Source organism: Pan paniscus, chromosome 10 (genome assembly GCF_029289425.2).
Source record: "Pan paniscus chromosome 10, NHGRI_mPanPan1-v2.0_pri, whole genome shotgun sequence".
Classification (NCBI taxonomy): domain Eukaryota; kingdom Metazoa; phylum Chordata; class Mammalia; order Primates; family Hominidae; genus Pan; species Pan paniscus.
This window is the reverse complement of record NC_073259.2, coordinates 39,607,308-39,626,643: the sequence shown is the minus strand read 5'-3', so window position 1 is coordinate 39,626,643 and position 19,336 is coordinate 39,607,308. Positions and strand designations below refer to the sequence as shown.

Genomic DNA, 19,336 nt, shown 5'->3' with positions numbered 1-19,336 from the left:
TAAATACCTTCTCCTGATCACTCCTCCTTCCAACCTCCAGAATTTTTTGAAATTAAAATTCACATTCTGGGATCCTGGATTAGTGGCCTGTTTTGGATTCAGTAGTTAGTGAATATATCTCCACTTTCTGTTGACATAGGAGTTTCCCCAATGCCAAAGCAGGTGGTCATTAAGGGAGAGAACAATATGGAGCAAGAGAGGTGGTTCCTGCAAGAGTCCTAGGTAGGACTCAGTTGGATGGAGGAGGCTTTGCCCTTTTACAAGGTCTTGAGTTCAAATTCCAGTTCACTCCTTCCACAAATGTTTATTAACCAGCTAGGCTGTTTTGTGCTGGGCCTTTAGCTCCTAGATTTCTTTCTCTGAAGACAGAACAGAAAAAATGAGCTGGAAGTGCTTCAGGAGGGGTTTTGATATCAGGAATGCTTTCCTGGCTGTGTAGAGTTATTACCTAGTCAAAGAAGAAGATGTTAAGCTGGGTGCGGTGGCTCACACCTGTAATCCCACCACTTTGGGAGGCCGACGTGGGCGGATCACGAGGTCAGGAGTTGGAGACCAGCCTGGCCAATATAGTGAAACCCCATCTCTACTAAAAAATACAAAAATTAGCCGGCGTGGTGGCCCGCGCCTGTAGTCCCAGCTACTCCGGGAGGCTGAGGCAGGAGAATCGCTGGAACTGGGGAGGCAGAGGTTGCAGTGAGCCGAGATCGCGCCACTGCACTGCAGCCTGGGCGACACAGACTCCTTCTCAAAAAAAAAAAAAAAAAAAAAAAAAAAAGATGCCTGCTCTGGAGAGCTTTGAACTTGGAAGAAATTCCTATCTGCTAGGCGGGCAGGCAGAAGTACCATGGAGAAGGCCACAGTCTTGGAGACAGGTGGGGAAGATCAAGCTGAGGGACCTGAGGCCAAGTGTGGGATGCCATCACAGCTCAGGGCACACCCTGAACTTTTCCAAGACAGGAGCACAGGTGGGGTCTGGTCTGACTGGGTTCCGAGTCCAGGTCTAGCAGGGAAAGATGTGTGCTCATCCCCTACCCCGCACTCAGACATGGGACACGCAGGCAGCTAGGCACACGTGGATACATGGAACCACAACCACATACACAGAAACTCAAAACACACGGAGAGAACCCACACAACCACCCACACCGAAGTCCTGCCCGCCGCCTCCGCTGCACTCTGTAAACACGCACTCACATCCGCCAGTACAGGGCACACGCAGCCACTCGTCCCCGGCGCCTGTGTGCGTGCGCTCGCCCTTGGGCGCTTCTGTCTGTGTGTGCCCCCGGCTTCCAATCGTTCCTTTGGGAAGGGGAGGAGTGGCTGTGAGGAGTGAGAGACTGGCGGGCAGGCTGAGGAGAAGGGAGGGAGAGCAGAGGGAGGGGGGAACCCGGCCGGGGGAGGAGGAGAGAGGCGAGGAGGCGGCTCTGGCAGCGCGCGGCGGCGGCGGCGGTAGCGGCAGCAGCAGCGGCGGTGCGGAGAGCTTGGACTGGGAGCCCAAAGCTCGGCTGGGCAGCGGGAGAGGAGGAGCCGCAGGAGCTGCAGCTCTGCCAGCTTGGGCCGAGCCTAGAGACACCGGCCTGGCTGGTCCACGCCAGCCGCAGGTGGGAAGGGCCTGGGATGGGGGGTGAGGGTCTCTCGGCTGGGGCTGAAGCTGAGCCGAGGTGCTGTCTCCTCCTTCTGTTCCGTAGACCGTGGCTGAGCATGGAGCTGTCCCCCCGCAGTCCTCCGGAGATGCTGGAGGAGTCGGATTGCCCGTCACCCCTGGAGCTGAAGTCAGCCCCCAGCAAGAAGATGTGGATTAAGCTTCGGTCTCTGTAAGTCCCCGGCCCGGGAATGGGGGGAAGGGACCTTAGGGAGCCTGAGCGGGAGGAGGAGGGGGGATAACTGGAGCGGGGCTGTGGGCTGGTAGATTCTCTTTGGCACACATGTTGGCAGGTGCGAGGAAGCACGGCCCTGACATGCGTGGCCAGGCCACATGTGCAAGGCATGTGGGGAGCAAGCCGGCCAGTTGGAGCGGGCTTAGGAGTTGCAAAGGTAACGACGTGCCTGTGCCTGTGGACCCCAGGCTGACACACGCTGCGCCTAGAGGCAGCACAGTATATGCAGTGTGGCAGGGCTGCAGGAGGGCAGTAGAGGTGCCAGGCTGACTCACACATATCCATGTGCAGAGTTGTGCAGATGTGAGCCACATGACATGTGTGTGCATGAGTGAGCGTGGGTCACAGAGGTATGTGGAGTGATTGCACACAGCTGTAGATCTACTGCATGGGAATACTTGTGCCAACCTGTGGGTCATATGTATCTCAGTTGGGATTGGTAGTTTCTGCCTCCTGCACAGGGAGTGGGGTGGGGGGTACCCCATGCCTGAGCTGCTCATCTCTTGGGGCCTGGAAACTCACTCTATATATTAATGATGAGGGGACCCACGTGGAATCTGGAGGGGGGTTGGAGCCCCCACCTGGAAGCTGAAGGAGGTTATGATGGTGAAGAAATATTGATTGACAAAGGCAAGGTAACTGGCTTAATCAGAGCCTTTTTGTTTATATAGGGTCTTCCAGGATCTCCAAGCACATTTGGGCATCTTTTCCTATTGTTGCAGTACCAGGGCATGTGGGGAGGAATAAATGGGGGAAGGAAGAACTCAGGTATCTGATACTCCAGTCCCAGGGGAGGAAAGGAACTTTTCCCTTGCTCCTTAGAAAAAAAAGAGGATTGGGTCAAAGACAAGCCATGCACCATGTTTATCTCCCAGTCAGCTGCTGCCATTGGGAAATCTCCGCAGTCTGTTGATTCTTAATCAGGGAACAAGAGAAGATGTCCCTCCCTCCGAGATGAATCCATGGCCCCAGGAAAGAGGAAACAGATAGGAGACTATGGATGTTTAGAGAGGAAACACAGTAAACATAGCCCTGAACCCAGTTCCTCCTCAATGTTCTCCATAGTGAGCACCGAAGCTTTCTATTTCTGGGTTCTGGGAGAGGGAGAGATGGGGGTAGGGGATGGATAGATGCTTATGTTGTATTGTTCTTTAAATACTTCACCTATGGTGATAAGATGACACCTTTTTATGGCAGATGGGTCTGATTTATACACTAGCTACTTGGAGAGGCCTTAGGGAGAACTGAGGCATAGTGGGCAACAAGGCTTGGAATCCAAATGTACTTCTCAGTCCTCCTCCTTGGCTGCCTCTGGCCAATCCAATTTGCTGGGCTCTATGAAGCGCAGCCTTGGAATGAGTTCTGGGATGAAGAAATGGAAAACCAGATTGAATTGATTTTTGTTGGGAGGAGCACTGTGTGATTCTTGATAGAAAATGACGCTGCGTTAATGGTAAATGAGCTGGGGAAAGGGGCAGATAAGGAAGTAGTTGAAAGGTAAAGAAGGGCCCCAGGTCCATAAATGGGAGAATTCAGGATGGCTCCCCTAACACTAGTGGCTCATGATACTTACCTTGCCTGTATTCCAGGTAACAGGGCCCTGCGAAAGAGTGGGTATTACTAGTTTCACTATCTCCCACACATTTCTAACCAAAAGCCTTTCCTGAAAATGAATTGTTGTTTCTTCCTTTAGTGTGAGAAGTGCTCAGTGGTGAGAGAAGAGGATTCCCAGAAGGAGGCATGAAACCTGGGAAGAGAAGGGAGTAGAGGCATCTGTCTCTCCAGAGTGCCTTAGCTGAGATGTCCTTACATGAGATTAGGGTGGACAAGGATCCCTATTCTTATTGATTAGATCATTCTGGTCTTCACTCACTTCAGCAGTCTGGTCCTTAAGAATGCTAGCTTTGTACAATAAATTTACAAGTAAAAAATAAAGCTAGCTACATGTAATATAACTTACCCAAAAAAGTACAATCTCCGGATTATTAATTGGCAGGAATAGATTCCCAGTCTCACGTCCTTAAAGCAGAGAAAGACCTTGAAATCAAGGTAGATCCCAACTTGATCTATGTTGATGGCCTACTGGATTTTGCCTTTTTGAATATTGGGGAGGCTTTGACTATCAGATGAAGGGAAATAAAAGGATTTAGGGCTTTGCTGGGTAAGAGGTGGGAGTTTCCCAACTCTCTCAATGGGATGGTTTCTGAATAGGTGAGAAAGGAGATGTTCCCCCTTTTAAGTGGAAATAAAGATCCCCCTGCCCCTTTGGTCAAGGTGGGAAGGGGTTGCTAAGTCTGGAAATAGGAAATAGACATGATTATCTTAGGACTGGGTACTGCTTGGAAATGGAAACATGGCATATATACTTGTATGTATTTATCTAACTATCTATCTAGATTCTTCTACTCAACACATCCTATTTCCCCCCTTCTACCCTTTTAATTTCTAATCGGGACATCCAGACTTTCTTCAGGGAGACTAGGCCTGGTGTTTTTGACTCTGGATAAAAAGCCCACACTAATATAATAGTGCAGGGCAATTTTTTGTTGGGAAGAGCATCCAAGAATTCTGTTTCCCACACTAAGACCCTGTCAAAAATAAATTCAGAATCTAATCTGTATCATATGAGCTGAAGAGAATCTCTTAACTGTGTGATTTTACCCCTATTTTCAGAACAATTTCTCTAATTAAGCAAACTCATAAACTGAGGCATGAGAGAGGGTGAAAGAGGCCATCTGGAGATGATGAGTTGGCCAGGATGATTTTCAGCATCTGTAACCCTAAGAGGAAGTATTTGACTTGGCTGTCCACCCTTCTCTGAGATCAGAGGGCTTTAGGGAATGGGAAGAAGACCAGAAGAGATAGAAATGATTTTCTGTGTCTTTTGTGAATCAAGAAAAACGATGAGCAGACATTGGTTTGCCATCCTCAGCTCATTTATTTATCCAACAACTATTTCTTGAGTGCCTTCTATGGACCAGGTGGCATGCTGGATGCTGAGAATACAGTCGGTGGTGGACAAAACAGACATAGTCCCTGTTCCTACAGAGCTTGTAACCTGTTTCAACTCCATCAAGTGGTGTAGAGAGGCAGGGGGCTCTGTATTCCCTGTTTTGCTACACCCACCCAAGTGATGAAATTCTACCACTCTGGGTTTCTGCCTCATTTTTTCTTTAGGGGGGTTATATACATAGGAAAAGCATAAATATGTGTTCTCTTTTTCCCAGGATGGTACCAACACCACTCTCTTTTCTCTGCTCCAGTTTCTCTTGGAATTTTACATTTTACAGATAGAACTTCCCCCTTCCTTTGGGACAGCATAGACATAGTCCCTTTCTCTTTTTCTTTCCCCACATGGTACGCACTCGGGACCCTCAAAGTCTAGGCTCAATGTTCTATGCTGTGGTTCAAGGTCATTATAGATGAGCTGGAGCAGGGACCCCACTGGGGATTATTTTTGCTTATCTTTGTTTCATCAGAGTCTAGTGTGATACCTTGAACATAACAGGCACTCAATAAATGCTGTTAAATAAAGGAATGAACAAATGAAATAGTGAATATATGTACATATGTTACGAGGTCCAGTTCTGTCTCTGGTTCTGTGGTGCGTGTATACCTCCGTGTTTGTTGAGTGGCGGGGGGAGGAGTAGGAAATGGAGGTGGAGGAAAGGGAGATGATGATGATGCTGTTTTTTTGAGAGGGTGATGCTTAAAAGATATGGGGTTTAGGGACCTCAGGACAGAGCCTGGAACTGAAGGAGTTACAGAGAGGATCCAGAAACTGTGGCGTTTGGATTGTGTGAATGAGATATGTTAGGATGAAATTGTGAATGCCTGCCTGACACGTATATATGTGTTTGGGTAAAGGGTGATATGTATGCTGGGGACAGAGCTCCATGAAGATGTGTCTGTTTTTATAAGTGGCATGTGTAACAATAAATATATTGGGAAGGTGTGCACTTACCTGAATACCTGAAATTGTCCTAGTTATGAGATGATGTATGTGTGTATGTAGGTAATGGGATAATACCTATGTGTGATCTTGTGTATGTATTTGTGACACTGAGATTTTTTGACATTCCTGGGGAGATCCAGTGGATGGGAGGAAGAAGCTGAGACTGGGTGCCTCATTGGTTTAACCCTGGCTTTTGCCCTCTTTTTGTATAGGCCCCATGGAGTGATCTTCTATGGTTCTTACCAGTTTTGAAAATCATGCTGCCATTCTCCTTTTTCTGTCTATGGATGTGGAGCTGCTGTGAAGATTGCAGCATAAACTATGGTTCCCTGGACCTCTGGAGAAAAAGGAGTGTCATTTTTCTCATGCCTTGGTGGGGACAGTTTTTTAGTGCTATCCTCAGCAGATTAGTCCTTCTTCCTCTGCTTCCAGCCATAGCAAAGGGAATCTCTTCTCCCTCGGTTTCATACCCCACTTTTCCATCAAATGTCTCCTGTCTCTATTTCCTCCATCAGCTTTGTCTTGAATGAGGACTGTGTGGTATCTCTGGGAAGGTAGAGGGTAGAAAATTCCTGCCTTAAGTTGAAGGGAAGGTGCAGAGGTAGGGGATCAAATTCAGCCCCAAGGAAGAACTTCACAAACCTCTGGTCGGGATAGGTGGCTGGAGGGAGGGAAGCAGGGAGGCAGAGTGGTGGTAGTGGAAGGGCATGGGGAATTTTGGGAGACTTGAGTTCGAGTTCACATTCTGCCCTAACAATTACAACGGTGTAATCTTTAAGTCACATAGTCTCTCTGAGTCTCAGTTCTTCATTTAATATCATCATGTAAAAGTAACTTTGAAATGATAAAGCCTGAAGGTCTTTTTCATCATGGGAGAGCTTGCTTTGTGAAGAGGCAGGGGAATGGGAATGGATGGGCAACTGTTGGCTGGGATGAGGGAGACAAAGATTCAAGAGGTAGGAATATGAATTACCTAATAGGTTTGAGCCGTGATTGAAGGAGTCTTGTTGATGGTTATCTGGAAGGAGTGAAGGCATGTGTCTGAACTTAGAGACCAGAAGGATAGGTGGGACTAGAGGAGGGCAATATTATGAAGGATGTGGGCCACTGAGGTCAAAAGAAAGGAGAGGAACTTCCTCCTTATCATTTTTTCCCAATGGTCAAACTGGAAGTGGATGGAGCAATTGCAGTTCTGAGACATGGTGAGTGTGGGAAGCCCAGGGGCTGCCATAGGTGGGTTCTGTGAACATTGGGGAATTCCCTTCTGACATTTATCCCAAGTCCCTAGGCCTGAGGGTATCATCAGTTATACTACATCCTATTTTAGAAAATCACTGAAGTCTCTTAGAATCCAAATATCACTCTGCTTGTCCAGGAGCCTCAGGAGGTGGTTTGAAAAAAGACAGAGGATTCCACATTTGAGGTTGCATTTGCCACCTTTGCCCAGAGGAAGGCGAAAGAGGTTGGGGATGCATGGGACTAGAAGGCCAGGTGAGATGCTCAGTAGGAAAGAAGCCTGCACATCTATAACTACACCCTGCCAGGGAGTTCCTGAAATCAAAGGAATGGTAGCTTCCCTATCTCCCAGATTCCCCCAACCTTTAAATCTTTCTGCCACCTTCAGACTGGGATGGAGGAGCAGAAAACCTTGAAAACAGGTCTTCCCTCTCTTTTTGAGTCTTTAAAGGAATCCTTGAGAATTTGTGTCTAACTCCTCTGCTCTCTCTCATTTTCTCTTCTTCGATTCTTCCATCTTCTCCTTTGCCTCATCTTTCTCTGGGTTCTCTTTCGCTATGAGGCTCCCTTTTGCTCTTCTCCCTTGTCCCACTTCCTCTCTCTGTCCCATTCCTTTTGACTTACCCTTTCGCTCTTGCCATCAGTACTTCTCCTTCCTCATCTTGGCTAGGAGTCAGAAAATCCCCGTGGCTCCCTCCCCTCACTGAGGGGTTGCTGTGGTGATGGTACAGGATAAGCTTGCTATAGGTGCCCTCTGGGGCCTTAGGAGTCCAGCCCCGACTCCTGTCTTCTGCAAGGCGTGTCTTTTGCCTTCTCAGTGACCTCATCCTCCTAGTCCCTCTGGGGAGGAAGCCAAGTAATTGCCTTTGAATCTCAAGGGGCTGATTTTTCTCAGGTACGGAAGTTGAGTAGCTATTTTCCAACTCTCTTCAGGATAGCAGCAGAGAAAGAGGGACAAAACCAGGACAGCAGGTGGGGTGGAAGTGAGACAACTGGGGAGACTGGAAGTTGTTAGATAATGAAATTGTCCCCTAAGGCAGCAAGACTACATGGTCTGAGAGAACTGTGGGACCATTCCTCCGTTCCTTTGGGAAGGGGCATAGATGGGAATTGAGCAGGGAAAAAAGAGTGACTGAGAAGGGAAAAGGATAAAATCAACTTGTTATCCATTCAATGCAGGGAGGTCCCTAGTGCCCCTGCTCTTGCCCCTCTGCCCTAGTATCCCCCAGTCCTGCAACTGCTCCTTTTCCCTCAGCTGGGGTTGCATCTATGGAGCTTATCGCTGTCTGAGAAGAAAACACCAGGTCCAGATTCCACTTCAGCACTCAGACCTGGCAAAGGTGCACTGAGGGAGATGTGTTGGGGTTTTGGTAGAGAGGAAGGCTTGGTGGGAAAAGGGTCAGGTTGTTTTTGGGGTAAGGCCTGGGGGCATAGGGCATGGAGAAGAGCTAGAAAGGGGGTGCTTCAGGTGGTGCCGTTGGAAAGAGCCAGACTTCCAGGTCAGTTGATTCCACAGCTGCAGTGAGAAGTCAGATTTGCAAATAATTATGGTGGCTACAGTGGGGTGATTAGGCTGCCAGCTGGTGTTGGCACCATTTAGGTTGGGAAGGGAACTTGGCTGGTGGGGGGTTGAGGGCTGGGGGCTGGGGGCTGGGGGCTGGTTGTAGGGAGAGGCTGAGTGATTCTCTGGCAGGCAGGACCTGGGGGAAGTTTTTCCTTTTATTCCTATTTGTTGGCTTCCCTGCTCCCCTGTTTATCAGCTCTTGCATATCTGCTTGGCACCATGTCCCTAGTTCTCTCCTTTGTGCCCACCTTGTTTGGAAACTTCTTGTGGCCTGGACTGAGTGAACACACAGGCCAACAGAATTGCCAAACTTCCTAAACCATGAGCATCTCTCTTCCAAGCAATTGCTTTAGAAATTCCAATCTGGAAGATGTATAATAAATCAAATTGCACTAGACACCTCAAAGACTTCTTGGTCCCTCCTATTCTCTCCCCTTCTGCTCTTCTTTGAAATGCCAAGAAAATTTGCTGTTGTTTTTTAAATTGCGGTGAAATAAATTGAAGACAGATATGCAGGAGAACTTCCTGGAAAGTTCATGGAGGTTAGACTGTGGCCTTTCTCTGATAAAGAAAAAATCTACCCTTCTCCTCTAAGCACTGGGTTAGAGCTGATTTGGGGAAGCAGTGAGCCAGTCAGAAAGGATGAACTCTGGAACTGGGAAATTGAGGCCCAAGCATCCTACTTCCCCAGTGTCTCCAACCCAGTCCCTGAATCTGAGAACCATAAAGGCTACAGAGGAGGAACAGATCCCCAGAGATAGTAAAATCGGGGCAGTGCTGGGACCAGACCCAAATCCTGCTGATCCATAATCTGATGCTGCCCTCATCACACTTGCAGTCAGACTCTTGCTAAGCTTTTAATTTACTTTCCCATCCCAGACTACCTTCAACATCTGTTAGGCCCCATGGAAGCAGGGCATCTGCTGGGAACAGCTGTTGGGATGTGGTTTGGAGGGCTGGTGGGGTGGTCCATGTGGAGGTGGTTAATGAGCAAAATCAAATGGTGTAGGGAGGGAGAAGAGGGGTGGAGAAATGAACCAGAGAAAGAGTTCTTCTGGACTGGGTACTGGGAGCCTCCTCTTTAGTTTGCCTTCCTCTGACCTTCTCACCCACCCCTCCCAATTCCTCTCTCTCTCAAGGGCTGAAGTCTGATGGAAAGGTGACTCATTTGTGTTCTTGGCTGGGAGCTGGGACACCTGGGTTCTTATTGGTCTGGGCTGAGGCTCAAGCTGCTTAGATTATTCCCTTTCTCGTGTGATCTGAGTTGTGCTGGGCTGTTGCTAGGAACACCTGTTAGAAACGGCTTCTGGTCAGAAGGCACAGGCACAGGAGGAGTCTGAAAGCAGTCTCTCCCACTTCTTCAGTGTGTTCCCAGCTTCTCGAATGCAGCACCTTTCAAATCTCCTTTCCTTTCCTCCCTGCCCCCTTAATACCTCCTACCCCTTTTCCTCATCTCCCTTCACCCTCCTGGTTTCTGTCCTTCCCCCACTATCTTCCAATCTTCCCTAGGGCCTGCCCCATTCCTTTTCCTCATCCCACCCCCACCCATAGCTCCTCTGTCCAGTGCGGAGGGCTCTCTCACCACTGCTGCCATGTCAACAGTGCCTCCCAGGATGGCAACCCAGCTTTGCCACCGGGGGGCTATTTTTATCTGTGGAGCCACCCCCGCCACAATGCCCAGCCAGCTGCCAGAACTGGGGCTGTCTGTATAGCAATGGAAGCCAGAAGCCAGGGGAGTGGGGGAGTGGGAATGCTCGGGTGAGGTGGAGAGCTGGTTGTTCTTGGTTTCTGGAGCTTCATGCTCTACATACTCTGCAGCCTCTGCCTCCACTGCCTCCCCAGGGCCTCTGGAATAGGAAGCCAGAGAGAAGCCCTAAACGTCCAGAGTGGTGGCGTCAGGGAGACTAGAGCTTTCCCACCAATATCCAGGTGCCATCTGAGGCCTGGATGGAAAGTCAGGGGTCCTGGCTGTAAGAGTGGGCATATGGGACTTTGTTTATGAATGACTCAATGAATATTTGCTGAACTAACTAAAGATTTGGACTAAATAATTATCCTTCATATTCATGTATCACTTTAGGGTTCCCAAGGTGTTCTCATACCATATCTCATTAGGTCCTTGTGAAAATTCTGTGAAGCATGTATTATTTACCCATTTTACAGACCAGGAAACTGAAGCTCAGAGTGACTTTCCCAAGGTCACACATAGTAATAAAATCTAGGCAAAAGTTTGTGATTTCTTTTTAAATTTAGTTTTTTCTTTTCAACTGAGCTAGCCAGAAAAGTCTCCTGATTTTATAAACTTACGCCCTCTTTCTATTGGAATTAGATGATTTCCTTGGTTCTTTCAATTTCTGAGATTTTGGAGATTTGAAGTCAGCCAGTGAATCCCTTCCTGAGCACCCACCCCTTTACCCCCACCCACCCCCACCCCTTTACCCCCACCCACCCCCACCCTTTTTCTCTTACCAGAGGCAGATCTCCCATCCTTTGTTTCCTACCTCAACCTTATTCTTCACTGCAGGCTGGGCAGACATTAGAGTTGGGTTCCTTTCTATTTTTAAACTACATTTAAGGGCTAAAGGAAAATCCATACTGGACCCTTTGTTGAGGTCATCACATTTATGTCCTGCCTGCCAGCCAGGTGACAGTCTCCTTAGAGGTAGAGTGTGGGGTGTGTGTATATGTGTGTGTAAGTGTCTATGTGTGAAATTTTTCCTCAGGAAGGGATGATGGTTGATCATTATCCCTCCTTATTAGGAAGAGTAAATAATAATAACAGGCTAGGGCAAAGTATGCAGCATGCATACCTGGGCTGAAGTGGTGAGCAGCCATTCGTCCAACCAGCTTTGGTTCTAATGGGTAAGAGAGGAGAGGAATGGACAAGATATCCTCTTCGAGGCTTTTCTAGTCTAAGAAATCTTTACTTTTCATTAGGAGAGTTGAGGTTAGCACTTACTTGGCTAGAGTGGCAGGGTCTGGAGTGAGGGTACAAGACGAGGCAGGAAAGTTGGCCTGGGTTGGAGGTTATTAGTGTTTCAGGCTGTGTGCTGCCATCTGCCCCCACTCTCAGCCCCATCCTGCAACGCAAGCATGTCCACAGAACATGCCAAATGACCTGTCCTCATCTCCTGGGTGGCATTCAGGGTCTCTGAAACTGGGTCTAGTCCTTTCTCTCTAAAAACACTCATCAGCTTGTGGTCATTGTGGGGAGGGTGGTGGTGGGACACAGAAAGAGATGGATACAGAGAGAGTGGGTTTCTTCCCTCCCAAGATCTGCAGCAGCCCTGCTTCACGGCTACCAGGTGTTCACTAGAGAACAGCCTTAAGATATTTGACTTCCACTCCTCTTGTTGAGATCGAAGCCCACTTCCACTTGTCCCAGTACTCAGTGGAACTGAGAAACAGCAGGTTCCCAAACTTCATTTATTTCTGATTCTTCAAGGCTTTGGCATAATGACAAGGTATTTTCATTTCTTCCTGCTTTTGACGGGTTGGGGTAAAGGGAAAACTTCCTGTTATAAAATCCTAGCTCTTGGCCTGTGTCTTCTCTTTTCCCTTTCTGCTGACATATTCAACCCCATTAGTTCCTTTTCCTCTTTACCACATCACCCGCAGCCATAGACCTACATCTAAGAGATTGCAGATCCCTGAACTCTTTTCCCCAATGCGTTGGGCTTCACCCGCCAGCTCTTCTCCTTAGCCCCGCCCAACTCCTCAGCTGGCCAATCAAGGCCCCAGCGTACATGTATTGGTGACGTCATCTCCCAGCCAATCAGGAGGCGGGCTGGGACTGTGTGCGCACGTCCACTTGGAGCTGCAGAGGCTGGGTTCTTCCCTCCCCAACCTTGGCGAAAGCAAAGTCTGAAGGCGGGAGAGGGGTTCCTGGTCCTCAGACCCCTTCTGGGTGCCTCTTTTGGCCCCTCCTGGGCCATCTCATCGCTTCTCCTTACCTCTGAGCTGATTGACCTCTCTCTGGTTAATTCATGGTTATTCCCCAATTTCCATTTTACAAATGAGAAAACGGGCTGGGGGTGTTAATTTGCCCAACCCCTTGGTTTCTATGAGCGAGTTCTCTTGACTTTCATTCTCTGCTTGCGGGTGGAGGGCCCTTCCCTCCCTGTTGAGCCCGGTCTCTGGATAAGGATCCCCTGACACCTAGCTTCAGGAAGCCCCTCCCTACAGTTTTTTATCCTCGGTGGGAAGTTCATCCCCCTGTCTTGCTTCCATTCTGTGAGGTGGGTTAAAGCTCGTTTTGAAGAATGGCCCCAGAAAAAGACCCTGAGAGGGAGCTGAATCTGCTTAGCTCCTTTTGGGGGTTCTTGCAGGGCCCCTTCCCCTCCCGCTACAGACCTCCTCTCTGTGACAGATTCAGGATGGTTCCCTGTCCCTGCACCCTTAAGCCTCTTGCTAACCCCCTTTTTCCCAAAAGAGGAGCCCCACCTCCTCAGAGCAAGGGGCTGGCCTGTGCTATTTCTGTCCTTTCTGGGCTTCTTCTGAGAACAGATTCTTGTTTTCCGTCTGATTCAGATGTGAAACTTTTCCCGCAGCCTCCCCTCTCACCCAGTTCCGGTAGGCTGGGTCTCTGCCTCCCCACTCTCTTCTTCCTGCAGCCAGGCCCCTCCCCAAAGTTCTCTCTGGTCAGTTGCTCAGTTCTACTGGGACCTGGAGGAGGAAGGCAGGGGCCAAAGAGGAATTTGTCCCCCCTTGGGGGCCCTGGGGCTCCCGGGGTCCGGATTTTGATACTCTGAAGCAGGAACCTTTGATTCCCATGGCAAACCCTGTTCCTGTTCAGAGGAGCCACCTCCAGGGTCCCATTCTCAGGTAGGTGCCAGGGATGAGAAGAGGAAGGGGGAGGAGGGAGAGGACAGGTTGCTCATGGATCCACCAGTTGTAGTTTAGTGAAGTGGAGAGATCAAGACCTGGCAGTCCCCCATATGTTTTGTGCGTCTGTGTGTGTGTGTGTGTGTGTGTGTGTGTGCCAACTTCACCTTTTACTCTGTCCATCTTGCCCTTTACCTTATTCTCCTCCCATTTCCATCCCCCCCACCTTTTTAAAAATTGCTTCTTCTTGACTATGGTAGGTGACTTATCATTGTTTCTTCCTTTTCTCTCCTTCCTGACTGCCAACATCCTTAGGACCTCACATTCCTTCGAAATTTCATCTTGTCTTAAGAACCCAAACTGGAAATAGAATTCTTCTCCTGACTCCCATCCCCTATCTTATTCTAAAGTCCTTCAGAGTTAGGATCTCCCCAGACCCACTCAAAATCTTCACATCACTGTTCTTCTGCAGGAAGTCCTTCTCTGGCTTTCCTGTCCTAAGCCCCCTACTTATGGTGATCTTTTTGGGAATGTGGGTGCTGGAAGCAGAGGCAGGGGACTTTGGAAATCCCCAGAACACCAGCCATGGTGAGCCAAAGAAATGAACTGTAGAAGCTGGAGAAGCTGAGCTCTTCTGAGGTGTTGGGGTTATAACTGCCAGAGTCTTTTCCTCCCAATGGCTGCCTAGAGCTAGGAGAGACTGTGGACTTCCAGAAGTCGGGATCTGAGGCTTTTCCAATCGTGCAGGGACTGAAGGTAAAGCAGAAAGAAGTGGTGGTGGTGAAACGGGCAGGGATGGAAGTTCGAAGGAAAGTTGGGGGAAGCTGCCAGTTTTCCTTGGGGCCAGATGTGGACTGGATGGGGTTGAGCATCCTGTTCTACAGGGAAAGGTACCTTTACTGTGCCAGATTCCTTGATGGCTGAAACAGAGGGTTTGGATTAAAACTGATGTTGGTGGGATAGAAGGACTTCCTGCAGAAGAACAGTGAGGTGAGGACTTTGAGTGGTCTGGGGAGATCCTAACTCTAAAGGACTTTAGAATAAGAGAGGGCCCTGGCAGGCCAGAAAGTATGGGGTGTGTGTGTGGAGTGGGTTATTTGACTTCAGGAGGGTGCAGTTCAGCACCTTCAAGAGGGTGCTTTCAGCTGCTTGAGTCCAGGTCCTCTTCTTAGACTTCCCATTTGTCAAATTTATTCTTTAATCTTTTTTCCCCTCCCTCCCTGCCTCCTTCTGGTGTCTGGATTGTGTTTGGTTCAGATTTCAACAGAAGCTATACAAGAGCTCCTGGACAAGATCTGTAAGTGACAGAAGGAGAAACTCGGAGGGAAGCCTGTGCTTGAAGTCAACCTACAACCTTACTCTTCTCAGGCTCACTGTTATTTTTAGAAACCCTGGCTCAGAAATCTCCATTGTGAGCTCTGGGAGATAGCCTCACACCTGATTAATTTTCCCCTTTCCGTTTTATTTATTTAATGAACTTTTACTGAGCACGTTCTGTGTGCTCTGAGGATGGAGGCCAAGATAAACAAGCCACTGTCAGCGTCATCAAGACACTCACAGTCTCCTATGGGCCAACCGACAGAATTAATTAAGGTTGGACCGGCTGAGACTGCAGAAGCTATGGTGGAATGGGTTCCAGCCTCTCTCTAAGCTAACTGCATGATTAGGTTTGCTCTGCCTTAACAGCTTCATTGTTTGGGGACACGGTTAGGTTCCATTAGCTTGAGTTGTAGGCCTTGACAACCTGACTGAGATGGATGAGTTGTGTGACCTTAGACAAGTCACTTAACCTCCCTCATAAGGAGTTTGTGAAGATTAAATGAAGTTTGTAATTGTAAAGGAAAGATCATGGCTATTATCTTTCTCCCATTTCCTCTGTTAGGGAGCTTCCTAATTACCAGCCTCAATCCAAACCAACTCAGTCTTCTCCATCTGGACTTGGGAGAGAGAAGGTATTTGTATTTGAAGGGAGTGTGGTGTGAGCTGGGTTAGGACCACCATGATTTGATGTTGATCAGTCAATTCCTATTCAAATTACATTTTTGGAGACCTTTTGTATGTGCCAGGCCTTTTAATGTATTATATCACTTAATCCTCTTATTAATAGCCCTGTGAAATGTTTATTATCATCCTTACCATTTTATAGATGAACAAGTTGAGGCTCTAAGATAAACATTCTCAAAGTTTAGTGTATATTAGAATAATCTGGGGTGTTTTTTAAAAATGCAGATTGGGTTGGGAACTGTGGCTCACACCTGTAATGCTAACACTTTGGGAGGCCTCAAGCTGAGGATTGCTTAAGCCCAGGAGCTTGAGGTTACAGTGAGCTATGATCATGCCACTTCTAGATCTTGTCCAGGAGCTCTTGTATAGCTTCTGTTGAAATCTGTTGAACCAAACATGATCCAGACACCAGAAGGAGGTGGGGAGGGAGGGAAAGGAAGATTAAAGAATAAATATGACAAACGAGAAGTCTAAGAAGAGGATCTGGACTAAAGTGGCTGAAAGGATCCAGGTACTGAACTGTACCCTCCTGAAGTCAAATAACACCCCCCACACCCATACTTTCTGGCCTGGCAGGACCTTCTCTTATTGTAAAGTCTTTTGGAGTTAAGACCTCCCCAGACCCACTCAAAGTCCTCACCTCACTGTTCTTCTGCAGGAAGTCCAGAGCTATGATCTGGGTGACCTTGTCTCTTAAAAAAAAAAAAAGCAGGCCGGGTGCAGTGGCTCGTGTCTGTAATCCCAGCACTTTGGGAGGATGAGGTGGGAGGATCACTTGAGGCCAGAAGTTTGAGAACAACCTGGGCAACATAGCAGGCTGACCTCATCTCTCCAAAAAATAAAAAAAAATTAGCCGGGCATGGTAGCACATGCCTGTAGTCCTAGCTACTCAGGAGGCTGAGGCAGGAGGACTGATTAAGCCCAGCAGGTGGAGGCAGTTGTGCCAATGCACTCCAGCCTGGGTGACAAAGTGAGATCTTGTCTCAAAGTAAAAAAAAAACAAAAAACCCCAAAAAAGCAGATCCCTGTCCAGCAGATCCCTGGACAGAAATACTGATTCAGCAGCTGTGGAATGAGACCTAGAATCTATATTTTTTACATGGATCCAAGGTGATTCTGATGCTGGTGGGCTACAGACCACATTTTAAAAAGCACCGATTAAGAGTTAGTGACTTGCTCAAAGGCTCACAGCAGGAAGTACTAGCTTTGAATCCAGGATTCCTGCCTCCCAGACTGGTGCTGCTGCTGGATACATCTCACCAAAGCTGCCTCCTGAGCCTTGGTTTCTGCATCGTAAATGGAAATGGCAATTCCTTCCCCGCCTCCCTTCTTCATAGGCCCATTGTGAGGATAAAATGAGATAATGTAGGAGAAAGCACTTTTAAAAATGTAGAGCTGGCAGCATTGTTAGCGATTATGCAAATACATGCAAATGAGTGCCGTGGGTGTGGCTGCTCACTTTGGGAGCCAGTGCTGGGATGTGGGTTTCAAAAGGTGGGTCGAGAAGGGAACTGGAAGAACTTTGGTGATGGGCATTGACCCCTGGGGAAAGTTTTGTAAAAAGGGCCGAATAAAGCAGAAGGCTGGGGTGGGAATCTGGGGGAGAGAGAGAACTATAGGCAGAAGAAGAGGCCTTCTTTCCTTTTTGGGTTTTATGTCACCAGATTTGAGGGTCCCTGGCTATGGGGACTGATCGGCAGAGGGAAGCCCCAGCTTGTGCCTGGGCACCAAAGGCAAAGCATACCTCTTTGTTCTGTGATCTCTGGGCGGGGTACTCTGGGAGACACTGGCTCATAGCCCCTTTCCGGCTCATTTAGCTGGGAAAGCCTTTTATGATATATCTCGCCTCTATTCCTCCTCCCTAATGAAGCTGGAGCTGGGGCTGAGCTTTACTAAAATCATCCTCTTACTTGTTAAACAACCTGCTGTTTCCACATGGAGATGGTGCAGCAGGAAGGCTGAAAGTGAGATTTGAGGATAGCCAACCAAGGAGGCTGCAGTGCCGTCCTCCAACTTCTTTGCCACTTTCCCTTCTGTCCCATTTGCTCTCAGACGTGTCATCCAGGATTGCTAGGCCCTGAGGTGAGAACTGGCCTGTGATGCTTCCTGGGGCTGGCTATTTTGGGCACCCCATTCCAAAGCTGCCGAGACCCCGGGATTCTAGAGCTACTTCTGTTCAGGAACGCCATTGTTCTCCCTCCCCGGGCATCCCTGGGAATTGATGCTAATTTCAGCCTCTGATCCCTGACTCATTCTCTTCTCCTCCCTGACTCATAGGGTGACCTTGGGTTTTTGAAGCCCCTCTCAGTGGGGAATTATGATGGCCACCATTTCAGCCCCAGATTGGTTTTAGGTGGGTGGGGCAGGGTGAGGGAAAGGAGAGAAAGGAATATTTAACTGCTTTCATTAAAATCACCATCTGAAGAGCTTTGTTTGCTTTGTGACTGCCTGGGCTGAACTCACCAGGCTTCTAAGAAGTCTCCCAGTTAATCAACAAACCCCAGAATTCATAAGTGTAAAACATGAGGTGATTGTTCCTTCAGGCAAAGCATCCAGTGAATGAGATCCCTGGGCCCACCCCACCACTTTTATCCTGGAAGAAGCTTCAGTGGGGACAGAGGCAGGGGATGGGTACAGTAACTCTGTCAGAGGTTCTCTCTGGTGTAAGACTGGAAAGGCAGGGGTTAACCCGGCTTTGTCCTGGTTGATGGATTCTGGAATCATAATCCATTAGCTTTGCCTGCATGGAGAGAGGCCAGGCGAAAGCATTCAGATTTGTCTTTGTTCTGTGCTTTTGCCATCCCTGCCAGGCACAGAGGGGCTGTGGACACGTAACCCCCACCCCCCACACCATGACCAAGAGACAGTGAAATACTCTTGGGAGCTATCTTGATTGCTATTGATCCCAAAGCCCTCTCCCATGGGGGAAATAAGCAGTTTCAACTCTTGGTTATTCAGGCTATGAAACAGATCATCCTAAAAACATCACTCCAGGGGCTTGTACCTGCCTAATTCTGCTGGGCCCTGGCATTTTAAACAAGACTAAGCACTGACTGAAGAGCGGGTTTCGAGAAGTCAGATGGTGGTGGGGATGGTGGAGTCAGGAAGACCTGGCATTAAACTTTGGGTGTAGATAAACTTAATACAGGCAGTGGCAATAGCCGGAGATTAAAAAAGAAACATTAGCTACTATTATTATTAATGTTAGAATGATTAACTATTTACAAAAGACTGAGGATGTTTCTGTAAAATGTACCTTATTAGGGAGTATGCTGTTCTCATGATAAGGTAGCTGTGCCTAAGCAGCCTCTCTGTATCTGCTCCCTGCAGGCTGCGCTACATGGTGAAGCAGTTGGAGAATGGGGAGATAAACATTGAGGAGCTGAAGAAAAATCTGGAGTACACAGCTTCTCTGCTGGAAGCCGTCTACATAGATGAGACACGGTGAGAGAGACCGACAGACAGAGAAGGAGAAAGATGTCAGACATAGTGTTCCAGAGAGAGGGGTTAAGACAAAGATAGACACATGTGGCATGGACAGAGACCGGAAGAAAGAGAGAGGGTGGACCAGATATAAAGAGCTCTAGGTAGTGGCTCACACCTGTAATCCTAGCACTTTGGAGGCCAAGATGGGTGGATTCTTTGAGCCCAGGAGTTTGAGACCAGCCTGGGCAACATGGCAAGACCCTGTCTCTACATTAAAAAAAAAAAAAAAAAAAAAAAATTAGCCAGGCATGGTGGCATGCTCCTGTAGTTCTAGCTACTCGGGAGGCTGAGGTGGAAGGATGGCTTGAGCCCAGGAGGCAGAGGTTGCAGTGAGCTGAGATTGCGCTGCTGCACTCTAGCCTGGTGTGACAGAGCAAGACCCTGTCTCAA

General features: G+C 48.4%; 1 protein-coding gene across 3 annotated transcripts in view; it reads left to right on the top strand.

Annotated features, from left to right (window-relative positions):
- Positions 1-1,385: 1,385 nt before the first annotated feature.
- PDE1B (phosphodiesterase 1B) overlaps positions 1,386-19,336 on the top strand; it is a 29,691-nt gene continuing 11,740 nt past the window's right edge. Inside the window, exons 1-3 of one of the 3 annotated variants that reach the window (XM_003807562.5) lie at positions 1,386-1,601; positions 1,689-1,814; positions 18,791-18,904. In XM_003807562.5, the coding sequence (XP_003807610.1) occupies positions 1,702-1,814; positions 18,791-18,904 (227 nt within the window). In that variant the 5' untranslated portion in view covers positions 1,386-1,601; positions 1,689-1,701. Of the gene's footprint in view, positions 1,602-1,682; positions 1,815-6,044; positions 6,206-13,258; positions 13,457-18,790; positions 18,905-19,336 lie in introns of those variants that run through there. The other 2 variants (XM_057299436.2, XM_003807563.6) reach the window with 2 other exon arrangements.